Source organism: Urocitellus parryii, chromosome 9 (genome assembly GCF_045843805.1).
Source record: "Urocitellus parryii isolate mUroPar1 chromosome 9, mUroPar1.hap1, whole genome shotgun sequence".
Lineage (NCBI taxonomy): Eukaryota > Metazoa > Chordata > Mammalia > Rodentia > Sciuridae > Urocitellus > Urocitellus parryii.
Genome location: NC_135539.1, coordinates 44,951,977 through 44,964,330, shown reverse-complemented (window position 1 = coordinate 44,964,330; position 12,354 = coordinate 44,951,977). Strand labels below are relative to the sequence as shown.

At 46.0% G+C, this 12,354-nt stretch overlaps 1 protein-coding gene across 4 annotated transcripts; it reads left to right on the top strand.

The window, feature by feature from the left end:
• Positions 1-11,043: 11,043 nt before the first annotated feature.
• Positions 11,044-11,806, top strand: LOC113177291 (protein FAM168A-like). 4 transcript variants are annotated; one of them, XM_026381822.2, is made up of 2 exons: positions 11,044-11,255; positions 11,376-11,806. In XM_026381822.2, the coding sequence occupies exons 1-2, from the start codon at positions 11,117-11,119 to the stop codon at positions 11,804-11,806; spliced, it is 570 nt and encodes a 189-aa protein (XP_026237607.2). In that variant the 5' UTR covers positions 11,044-11,116. The 4 variants fall into 4 exon arrangements, with proteins under 4 accessions (XP_026237607.2, XP_026237606.2, XP_026237608.1 ...); XM_026381821.2 differs by having other exon boundaries at positions 11,044-11,304; positions 11,395-11,806; XM_026381823.2 differs by having other exon boundaries at positions 11,044-11,393; positions 11,712-11,806.
• Positions 11,807-12,354: the final 548 nt, after the last annotated feature.

The window sequence follows — 12,354 nt, the reverse complement described above, 5'->3', positions numbered from 1 at the left end:
ATGATGAGGGTCCTTGTAATCTGCAGCACAGGGTCTGCCATGAAAACCCTAGCCACTCTGCATTTGGTGGCATTATGGAAAACCAGGAGGAAACCTTGGCACTTGGACCATTCCAGGAGGAACTTTGCAATCTAATCTAAAAGGCCAGAACATTCTGTCAAATACAATCTGAACTAGGACCCATTCCCAGGAGAAAACTGCCCAAGTTGGCTGGTCAAGGTGTTGATAGCATGATCTCCTTTCTCTTGGCCCCTTCTCAGGGTGTGAATGAGCATGTAGGAGTGGGGGAGAGAGAGAGAGAGAGAGAGAGAGAGAGAGAGAGAGAGAGAGAGAGAGAGAGAGATATGGAGGGGAGGGAGGGAGAGAGACATAGATAAATATGAAGTAAATATGAAGACAAGAGAATTAGGCCATATCCCAGGACTGACTCACCTGCTTTATTTTCTTCCTCCTGGGCAACACTTGAAAAGGTACAACCCTGCCACACATAGTACCAGGGTAACCCAAGAACACCCAAGTAGTGAGTCTGTCCCAATGAAAAGGAACTTTCATTGGTACTGAGCCCAGTGTATCCCTGCTCTCTTTATAGGAACTGTTTGTTTATTTTGAGTCTGGTCTCTAAGAATAGGAAATGAACTCATCCTGAGAACAAGCCAGAGCCTACATCTCGGAGATGAGCCATGAATCCCTCTGCCATCTCTTCTGGCTTTGAAAGGAGAAGGGTTCAAGGGTGAGCCACTTGGGTTGTTGGTAGGGGTGACCCTGACACCAGGCATGTTTGGATGCTGGTGGTTTCTCAGTATGGTTTTGGGGGCTTGATTTTAGATTCCTGTGACCCCTTTGTCTCTCCCAAAGATCCACAAAAATACCCTTGAGCTCTTGGTTGGTGAAACATCAGTTGCAAGGAGACCCCATTAGGATTCAGATGCCCCCACAAAAAAGGGTGTGGCTATGGAGAAATCCTTTTTTCTCCAGATCTTCCTGACCTGGAGGCAGAGACTGGAGCCAGGTTGTCTCTCAAAGTACAATACCATTCCTGGGTGTTTGTTGAGTTTTTCAAGGGTATATGATAAGGACCAGGATTTGTGACCCACTTAAACTTTAAATATCTAACCAGATCTTTTTGCACTGAAGTTCAAAGGTGCAACCTCTCCAGAGAACTAGTTTAGATTGTGCTTGAAGCTGCTTTCTTTGCTGGTATATTGGGTTAGTGAGCCTGAGAACCAGACCTACTGAGCCTGAAGGAAGGGACTTTGGTTAAACTGTTTGGCTTGGTAAGACTTCCTCCCCATTCTCCCTCTCTGGGAAGGAAAATAATAGTGTCAATTTATTTACTTTCTCTCCTGTAACCTGTTTACCCTCTCTTCTATGCCAGAGAGTACTCCACAGCCAGGTGGTGACTAGGTGTCAGGTAAGATTAACAGTTAAAAAAATTCAGCCTCTGATTCTGAGCTGAAAGCATTTGCAAGGCCATCTGTGTGTTAGGTGCCAGGCTGGAGCACCAATAACAGCTAAAAATAGCTGTCCCTGCCCTTAAGAATTCTGAAGTCAGTGAGGAAGATGAATATTAATCAAATAATTGCCTAAATAAAGATTTCATCACTAATAATGGAGAGTTGTGTACAGAAAAGGTCAAGCTGCTCTGAAAGATGAGAGAGATGGGCTTGGATGTGGGGACAGAGAAGGACCACACACATTAGATGGTGTGTTGTCTATTGAGCATAGAGATGACTGATGGCTGTAGGTAGGTGGATATTTTTGAGTTTTCATGAGCAGCACTGGGACACCCATACCCTCACCCAGTTGTCCTTAGGATGATCACAAGCAATAAAGTCTCAGGGAGAATTTGTGTCTACAGAGAGGTTGGGGATTCCACCAGGTGATTGGCACCTGGAGGCTTTGGCCTTGACCTGTGGGTCTGCAGTAGATGTGATTAAATATCCTTTTTCTTATAGTGCATTCATCTCAGTTACGTCATTGAGTGAAGGCATAAACAATGTCATGCTCACATGCCATTTTCTGCCTTTTACTGGTGTACGATGGTCCTGCAACTGTACTCAGAAATCTGCATAGAAAGATGGTCTCATGTTCCCTTCTGCAGTTTCATGCCTTTAGATACTCACAAGCAATGGCTTTGTTAGGAGAATTCCTCAAAGAAGCACTCAGGACCTGCCAATATGGTACAATCTAGAGCAAATCTCTATAGCAGAGAGCTTTTACACCTTCATTTGAAAAATTTGACTATTTTATCTCTTTTATGCCCAGCATTTCCACAGGCACCCAATTAAAGGCAAGAAAAGCATCAGAAATGGCCCCACCCTAAAAAGTTCATGAGACCATTCAAAAGGAATTTTCACTCATTTATTCAACAAGTAATGAGAACCTACAATGTACCAGACATAGACGCAGGATTTGGAGGCCATGCTTATAGTTGCAGCAAAGCACAATCCCTGCTTCATAGTGCTGGTAATCTAGAGGAGGGAAAGAGAGACTCAAACCATTGATGCACATGGCAATTTCAAGTGTCTTACCTGCTTGGCTAATCTAAGACCTGTTGCAGATCATGACATTTAAACATAGCCCTGAATGTGTCCAGAACATTCTGGACAGAAAGAGCACTTGAAGGGTTCTGAGGCTCCACAGCAATTGGCTCATTTAAGGAATAAGAAGCAGCAAGTGTAGCTAAATATTAGCAAGGGGGCAAGTGGTTGGTTGGCCAGCAGGTACAGTGTGGATTTTATTTTGAATACTGGAAGCTTTCCACAGGCAAACATGTTTCACTTCAGCCAGAACCTATCTGTCAATCTGGGGGAGATTCTGCAGACCAGTGAAATTTTGAAAGGGACAGGCTTGGTACTCTTAGTACTCAGAACCCTAAATAAACAGACATTTGGAAAGGAAAAATGTCAATGTTAGCCTATTTGGGGGTAAGACAGAACAGTGTCTCCTGTCTAAAAAACATTCCAGGACCTGAGAGAATGAAAGTAAAATGTGAATCGACCACAGGCTAAGCTCATGCTTGTAGCTCAGCATCTGTTCCCTACCTTCTGGATTCAACATCCCACATTTCCTCCATGAAATTATTACTTTCCTGTTTTGGGGAATATGGTTTGGTTCTTCCTACTTAGAAGTGTTTTTCTTCTCCTACTCCCATATCAAAGTGACTAGCTCATGGATGGCACAGAACTCAATCAGAGGCATGAAATCCAAGAAGAGATTGCCAACAGCCTTCTGGCAAAACACATTTCCTGTCTTCCCTGGGAGCCTTCAGAATGAAGATGTGAAATTTAGAATGACTGCAGGTATTTGTGACCAAGGGGAAGATTACGGAAGTGTTAGGGGGTGTGGAGAAGCACAGTGTGACTCCTGAGGATAAAGCCACTCACACAGAAGGCAGGGTGAAAGACAGAGAACTCTACTGAGGCCCAGGATCAAACCTTACCTGCAGCCTGAGAAATCCTGAATATTTTAGTAGCCTTGGCCAATCAGTGTTGTTATAAAAACCAGTTTTAGTTGGGTATTCATGTCTTGCAACATAAAAAGCTCATGCGACAAACCTTGCAGTAGATGCCTGACAGTGCAGAGGGTCTCTGTGCATCCTTGATCCCTTGGAGGAAGTAAATCAACCCCCCCCAAAACAAATAAAAGGTCTCTTCTCCCAATTCTCTCTTTCAATGTTTCCAGCCTTCCATCACCATACCACTGTTACTCTCATGGAAAGGCAGAGGAAGCAGAGGAGGAGAGGAAGCCTGTTTCCAGGCTATATCACCACACTGTGGGGAGCAGGGATAAAGCATGAGAGAGGCAGCTTCAAGCCTGACATTTCAGTATAGAGATAACAGGGTAAAAATAAACTCTCAAGTTCTGCACCTGGCACTTGCTTCTCTGCTTCACAGTTCTTATCACTCTCTTCTTTGGGGACAGAAATGTTCTTTTCAGGTCAACACTTGACCTTCCTCATTCCAGCCCTGGGCAGAGAGGAAGACGTGTGGGTCATTGTCTCCCACCTCTCCACACCTGCCAATTCACCTCTGGGGAGTCAAGTGACACCCCCCTTCCTGCAGCCCCTCTTCTTATTTTTTCAAATCACCTTCCATAGGATGCTCCAACCACATGGTGGGTGAGCAAGCCTGGGCTGAGGTCTCCACCTTCTAGAGGGTGTCAGAAAGATGCAATGATTTGTCCAAAGTCACACAGCTAATTTGTATTTACTGTATTCTGGTCTCATGCCAGGGCCTTTTCTGCCTGTCTCTGAGCAGGGACAAAAAGAACTTAATTCTTTTGCAGAGCCCATAGACAGCCAAGTAAGCTGGGTACCAGGCTGCTCCTATGGATAACCTTCACCTCATGTGGGATATAAGCATCCTGTGTGCCATCTGAGAGCCAAACTCCTCACAGTTGCACACTTTGTTAGAGCTTCGTGTTCACCAGGGAGCAGTCTACTTGTTTAACAGAGAAGAACACTGGGGACAGGTCAGTATCAGGGACACAGCCCCAACTGCTGCTGAAGTGCACAGAGGGTTCTTGAGCCTCAGGTTTCTCATCTATACCAGGCTGGTAAAAATAGATCTGTATTGTAGGATTGTTGCAGGGCCTACATGAGTAAGTTGTCACATGCCTGGCACTTAGCCTGTGCCTGTGCCTTAGATCATCTAAGATTCGAAGCTTCTCATTACATTTGTAGCTCTTCCTATGCCTTGTTCATGTATAGTGATGATGCCACTTGCCCATGTCAGTTGAACATGCCCTCTAAATTCTTTGTCTCTCAGTGGCCAAAGATTTGCATTGAGCCATTTCAACCAGCACTTGCTTCTGTGCTTCACAGTTAAGACTTCTGTGGTTGCCAGTGACCAAACAGTGATCCTCGCTGGATTACATGAAAAAGGAATTTATTGGCTCAGTGGATAAGTCTAAAGGTGACCAAGAGTATAGCCTAGCTTTAGACACAGCTGGATCAAGGGATGGAAATGATTCCATCAGGACTGGGTTTCTTTATCCTGGTTTCTCAGCCTGATTCCCTCGCTGTTTGCTCCCTCCCCAATTGGCAGAAATTACTGCAGGGGCATCTCATCTTCTTGATTTCAAAGTCAGTGGGAATGAGCCAGTCCTGGCATTCTCAGAAAATCACACTGCCCTGCCCTGAAACCACCCATTGTTGTGGATGGAACAGAATGTTCATAAAGGGACAGGTCCTAGATTTGGGGTGGGTGGGTAAATCCACTCCAACCCCAGATGTAAAAGGAATAAACAGGTTTCCCAGAGAGTAATCAGACACAGCTACCAAAAAAAAAAAAAAAAAAAAAAAAATGTCTTCTGCAGCCACCCACTCTCTGGCCTTGTGCCCCAGAGTGGTCATTGGTCCTGAAATCCCAGGGAGAAGAAGGGGCTACAATGGAGCTGTGAAGCCAGGCCAACCATCTCTGACAAAAATTAAAAACTGTGATCTGAAGATGCCTCAATTCCAGCCACTAACCACCTGGACCAGCTCCCTTCAAAGAGGAATCTTGCCTGAACTTGACCGGCACAGCCTGCTGGGCAGAAGGCAGGTTCCTTGATGGTCAGCTAGCATCTGGGCTCTTCTCTAAGCATTTGTTAATTACTTTTTTTTTTTTGAAGGGAATCATCTGTGACAAAAAGCCCCTTTCCTAGGCTGCAAAAATATATGTGCAGCACAGAGTAACCTTGCCGTTGCTAGGAGCCACAGCAAAAGTATTGATACATGGCTCTTTTGGTTTAGATGACTGCCAGCGAACCATTAAGGATATGATTATGTTAAGCTTTACATTTCATATGAAAATTGGACTCCTGCTGTTCACCCCGGGCCTGTTACGGGACTCGGGTTACTCATGTCACTCTTGTAATGGGAGAGTTCCCATTGGTTGGGGAAGGATAGTAGGAGGGAACTTCCGAGGGGAGGTCCAAACACCCGGTTCTGGTGACACACGTGGGTCCACCGGCTTGCTAGTAAGACGCACAGGGATCGCTTAGCGGCTCTTTTAAATAAAGCTTTGTTTCCCGCTTGAGCGGTTCGTGTTTCTGTGTCTAGCCGGATTGCTGCCGCTCGTGCAGCCGGATTGCGGCAGCCGTAAGAGAATAGCGAGCTGCTTTGGGCTCCCATCTGGGGTCCGTTGAAGATATCAATAAAAGAAAGGTTAAGAAAGGCCAGGAGGAGTTAGTGACTTATCTAGCACCGACTTGAGACTCAATGAAATTAAAACAGTTGAAAACAAATTATAATGGGAGTAACTTTCCCACTTGGTGAATCAGTTGTGTTTATTTCCAGCAGGTAGCTGCCTGTACCATCTGCAATTCCTCATGCTCCAAGAGAGAGCGAGTGCATCTCCCACTTTGACTAGAAGAATTTGATGTATGCTGGTCCACTTGCAACCACAAGGACACTCTAGAATCTCTCTTTCTCAGCCTGCAGGAGAGGTTGAAAAGAAGAGGGCAAGGGAGCAAGAAAGATTTCTTTTAAATAATTATAATCATTATGTATACATCTGCTAGTGGGAGACTCTGGGAATTATATTTTAAAGACTGGAAAGAATTTCCTCCTTTGATCTTGATTCAGAGCTAGAGAAAATCAAATTAAGAAAGAAAATCAAGGGAGGATTTTCAGTGGGAAGGAAAGAACAGGGTTGGGGCTGGGAGTGGGATTCTGGGGAAAAAATGGGGTGAGGGAAAACCCTGGACACTTTCCTTTCTCTTCTAGATGTTGGTAGGCTGAGGAGGAAGAGCTGAGAGCTAGAAAGAAAAGGTGAAACAGGCAAAGGGGAGGGTTCACATCTCTCTTATAGGACTTCCCACCCTCCCTCCAGGGCCCTCCAGAGTGCTACCATCAAGCTGGTGAAGAACTGATTCCTGCACATCAACCAAGATGGCGGGGCTTCCTCAATAATGGTGCTCACTCTAACAGGAGACCTGCAATTTCTCACCAACACTGAGCCAAATGCCACAAGAAAGATTAGTGGGTGTGGGTGTGTGAGGAGTGGTATTTTATTTTAATGGTCCCGTCTCTTCTCTAATTTTCTTGTGTGGTTGCTAAGCAGAACTCCTCTGCCCAGTTTCCACTTCCCTTTGCTTCTGCTGTCTTTGTCTCTCTCTGCCCTTTACCCCCACAAGCTCCTAGTGCTTCCTCTTTCCTGCTTTGTGTGGAACTCAGGGAGCAGCCCCAGAGTGGGTTCCAGCTCCCAGGGGCACAGTGACAGGCACAATGGTGGGTGTTCAGATGGAGGCACTCACCACCGTGTTCTGCAGAATGAGCACAGATGTCCTGGCAAGAAAGACCTTTCTTTACTAAATCCACTCAGGATCCCCCAACATAGCTGAGGAATTTCTTCCCTTCTTCCCTTCCTCCCTGCCTCCTTTTTTTCTTTCCTCCTTCCTCCCAGTCTTTTTCCCTTCCTTTCCTCCCTCCCTCCCTCCCTCCTCTCCCCTCTCTCCCTCTCTGATATGCTACAAGTCTTTTCCTAGAAACTAAGAGGGGGGAACTCAGGTGTGGCAGATGCCCTGCAGGTGATATATCGAGGGAAGCAGGCTGGTGTGAGACAGTGGGGAATGGTGGAGGCTGCTCCCCCAGGAGCACCTGCCTGTGGAGGCGCTGCACTAGCTCTCAACAGCAATTGTTGGGGAGGAATAGTGTGCGGTGTTAAAAACTCAAGGCAGGCCAAGGAGAAACCCAACTGTGGGTAGCAGTGGGAGGAGCTGGTAGGTAAGATCTAGAAGGCTGGTTTGCATGTTTCCACTGGATTTTTAGAGATGTAGCTTTGGCAGCAGAGTGGAAGATCGTTGGGAGGAGGGCACTAGCCATGGGCAGTCAGCTATGGCTCCTAAGAGCTTTTAGAGAAGGCTTGGTGGTAGTCCTGGACTCTGATTTCTATAGGTACCTCATTTTTAGGGGTAGGAGAGTGGCCCACTAGACATCAGAAAATGAGCTCAGGGTGGAGACAATGATTCTCACTTTTCCCTTCATTCACAAAGCCACCTATCCCCTTCTTCTCTGTCTTAGATCAGAAAGACCATAGGTTAGTAAGGTCAGTCACTGCAGTACAGTGGGGCCACATAGGTTGCCAGAAGTGATATAAAGGAGGCCTTAGGTCTGACCTGCATCTATGTCACATGAGGTCCTTTGATTGGGGTCTCCCCATGGCCAGGACAGAGCCCATAGGCCCCAAATGGCTCTTCCTCCCTGCTTTTTTTCTCACTAGCCACAAAATGTTGTTAGATGGTGCAGAGACCTGAAACAGGAAGAGGGACCTCTGCACTTACAAACAAACCAGCCAAGTCCCTGAGTGAGTAGAGAAATGGCTTACCACTGAGAAATCACACTGAGAGCTCTGTGCCAGGACTGACATTTGAACAGGAGGCTTCAGAGCCCAGAGCTCAGAGGATGCACTTTCTATGTTCTGTTCAACATGGAGAATGGCATCCAGGGCAACAGTTCTGCAGCTGCTCCTACACACAGAGGGATTTCTATCTCCCCTGCTCAGCTACAATACAATCCCAATCCTATTGACCTTCCTGGTTCTCAGGCCCAGTTCCTGAGGTCCAGCTCTCCCCTAGATGTGCCTGGATCTTACTTCTGAGGGCTTGAGCCAAGGCATTCAACCTCAGTCTCCACAAAATGCAGAGGGAGCTTCCCCCCTATGAGGGAAGCTTCCATACAGATAGCCATTCCTACCCTCATCTATCCCTGGGCCTTGGGCCCCTGCCCCTGCCCTATGAGTGTCCAGCAGCTGATGACCAGCTGGGAATACAAAAAAATGATCTATCTATCTATCTATATCTATCTATATCTATCCATCTATCTATATCTATATCTATCTATCTCTATATCTCTCTCTATCTATCTATATCTATTCTATCTATATCATCTATCTATCTATCTATCTATCTATCTATCTAGATATATTGCTGTTGTTGTTGTTGTTTTTAATAGTAGTGAAAGGAGCTGTCTTTGAGGGCCTTTTGTTCCCTTTGTTTTTCAAAGCAGTTAGGAAGAGAGAAGAGATGATGGGGCTCTACAAGTCAGTCCTACTCTGCCAGTATTCACTCATGGCCACTGGTAGAGCATGCCAAGGAGTATAGGACCCAGCACAGCCTACCTCCCTGAGATGAGCAGGGAGAGCCCAGCTTCTGCAGGAACTGCATCAACAGCAGGCAGGGCCCTTAAACACCAGAGGAGACCTTACCTTTTCTATTCAGTCAGCACCAATTTTGAGGGGTAACTGGTATTATTCCCATTTAACTAATAAGAAAGCAAAGTTCGGAGAAGTGAAGCAATTTGCAGAAGGCCATTCTGCTGAGAAGCAGGCTCACATTGGAGATTCAAACCAGGGCTCTATGGCTGCATGGCTAAGCTACTGCTGTAGACCACCAGCTAGAAGAAAGAATGTTCTGGAGATGGTTCAAGAAATTGCTGGATTCCATTCAGGGAACCTGCAGGGATGGCTGTTTTTTGTCCAGCACTGTGCTCACTCAGTCCAGGGGACGCTGAGGCCAGTCTTTGACCTTTCTATATCAAAGCCACATATCTAGCTTCTAAAATATTGGGAAATGGCCATAAAAAGTTTTTACAAAGAATTAAAAGCTAATAAACAAGGTGTGAACATAATAGCAAGAACATCTATGTTACACCATCAAGCTTAAGAGTTAAATGTTTCTCCACCCAGTGTCTCCCTAATGCACTAACCATCCCCTCCTGGGTTTACCACAGCCTTCCTAGTTTGTGTTCTTATTATTCACATGCTGGTTTCTGTGCCTCTACTACATTCATGTATGTTTCTGGACAATAGTGTTATTTGCATTTTTCATTTTTTGTTTGTTTGTTTGTTTTGGTGGTGCAGGGAATTGAACCCAGGGCCTTGTACATGTGAGGCAAGCACTCTACCAACTGAGCCATATCCCCAGATGCATTTTCAGTATTTTTATATCATTGATGTGTTGTATGTGTCCATATGCATTTTTCTTTTTAGAAACAGCTTTATTGAGATATAATTTATATACTCTTCAAGTCAGCTATTTAAAACATAAAATTCAATGGCTTCCAAAATATTCAAAGTTGTACATTTATCACCATCATCAGTTTACAACATTTTCATCACCCACCCCCAAAAGCACTTCTATCCTTTAGTCAGCCACACTCCCTCTAGACATTGACAACCACTCATCTCCTTTCTCTCTCTAGGTTGGCCTATCCTGGCCATCCCACCTAAGGAACTCCAGCTTTGGAATTTGTTTATAAATTAAACCATTGACCTTTTGTATCTGACTTCTTTCACTGAGCATAATGTTTTCAAGTTTCATCCACATGGTATCAAGTATCAGTTCTTCATTTTTGACAAATAATGTTCCATTGATTGGTATACCACATGCTTGGAGGAAGAGCATGAGAAGAAGATTACCATTAAATAGGGATGAGAGGTGCGTGGGAATGGGAGAGAGAAGGGGAATTTCACGGAAGATGGTAGGAGACCCTAATGGTTATGCAAAATTACATATAAGATGGTGTGAAAGGGAAGAAAAAAGAGAGAGAAACTTGTCACAGTAGATTGGGTAGAAAGAGGTGATGGGAGGTCAGGGGAGAGGAGGGGGGATAAGAAGGGCAGCATAATACAATAGACACTAATATGGCCGGCCCTATGTATAAACATGGCAGTATAACCAATATGATCTTGCAATCTGTACAAGTGGAAAAATAAGATTATGTACCCCATTTGAATCAAATGTATGATATGTCAAGATCATTGTAATGTTTTGAGTAACTAATAAAAAAAAAACAAGCATTAAAGCTTCAGACACAACTGATTGTACTTTCTGGGACCACTTGCATATTAAGTGACCAAATTAAGGCTACCAATGATTTGAAAAGAATATTCTCACTTAAGAGTACTAACTCAGGTGGGGCTCCTCCGCCGCTACTGCAGAGGATTCAGAGCCTAGCAGCTGAGGAGGAGGAGGCTCCAGTCCCTGCGCGCCATCGGCCACCTTACTGGACACAGGCGAGGGAGCGAGAGCGTCGCCGCTGTAGCCTCCGGAGAAGACAAGGGCATCGCCTCCTGTCGCCTCTGCAGCCGTTTTCGCCTGCAGTGGCTAGCCGGATCCTCAGTCTTCCACAATGAACCCTGTTTACAGCCCTGTGCAGCCTGGGGCTCCTTATGGCAACCCTAAGAACATGGCCTACACGGGTTACCCTACAGCCTATCCGGCAGCGGCCCCTGCCTACAATCCCAGCCTGTACCCAACCAATAGCTCCAGTTATGCTCCAGCCACTCTGCTGATGAAACAGGCCTGGCCACAGAACTCGTCTTCCTGTGGCACTGAAGGCACCTTCCACCTCCCAGTGGACACCGGGACCGAGAACCGAACTTACCAAGCATCCTCTGCGGCTTTCAGATATACTGCAGGGACTCTATACAAGGTCCCACCAACCCAGAGTAATACTGCTCCAACCCCCTACTCCCCATCACCCAACCCCTATCAGACAGCCATGTATCCAATCAGAAGTGCCTACCCCCAGCAGAATCTGTATGCACAGGGAGCCTACTATACACAGCCGGTGTACGCTGCCCAGCCCCATGTCATCCACCATACCACAGTCGTCCAGCCCAACAGTATTCCCTCTGCCATCTACCGGGAGCCTGTTGCTGCCCCCAGGACCAATGGCGTGGCCATGGGCATGGTGGCCGGCACCACCATGGCAATGTCAGCAGGTACTCTGCTGACTACACCCCAGCACACCTCGATTGGGTGGGGCATACCCTGTCTCCATGCCAACATACAGGGCCCAAGGAATCCCTGTGAATAGCTACGTGTCCCCGCACTGGTAAAATCTTCAGCCCATCCAAATCTGGAGTCACACATTGTATGCAACTACTCGAGTCTTACACCGGTGCTGGAGCAGCTCCCTAGCAGCACCACCTCTATTTTCAAGAAGAGACAACAGAAGAGCAAGGGTCACTTTATGCATCTTTAATGATTTTGGTTTTTATTTTTGGTTTTTGTAAAAGCTGCTTTTTCTAATCTCCTGCCTTTTCCCCTAGCCCCTCTCTTAGCTGCTGCCCTTTCAGCTGTACCCACTTCTACCTGATCAGGCCACATCCCCTCAGCACTACTTTTTCCCCCCAAGCATCTAGTCCCCAGGATCCCAGTCTAGTGGCAAAGTGGAAAGCAGAGTGGGGTTTATTGCAGTGGTTCAGCTGAAGGCTCAACTTCATTTGAAGAATATACACAGATGTGGCCGTCAAGTCCTGGGTCAGAACTCAGAGCTGTTGAGCAGGCAACATCTCTGGGTAATTGTTCTTTTTCTTTCTTTCTTTTTCTTTTCTTTCTTTCTTTTTTTTTTTTTAAGCAAAA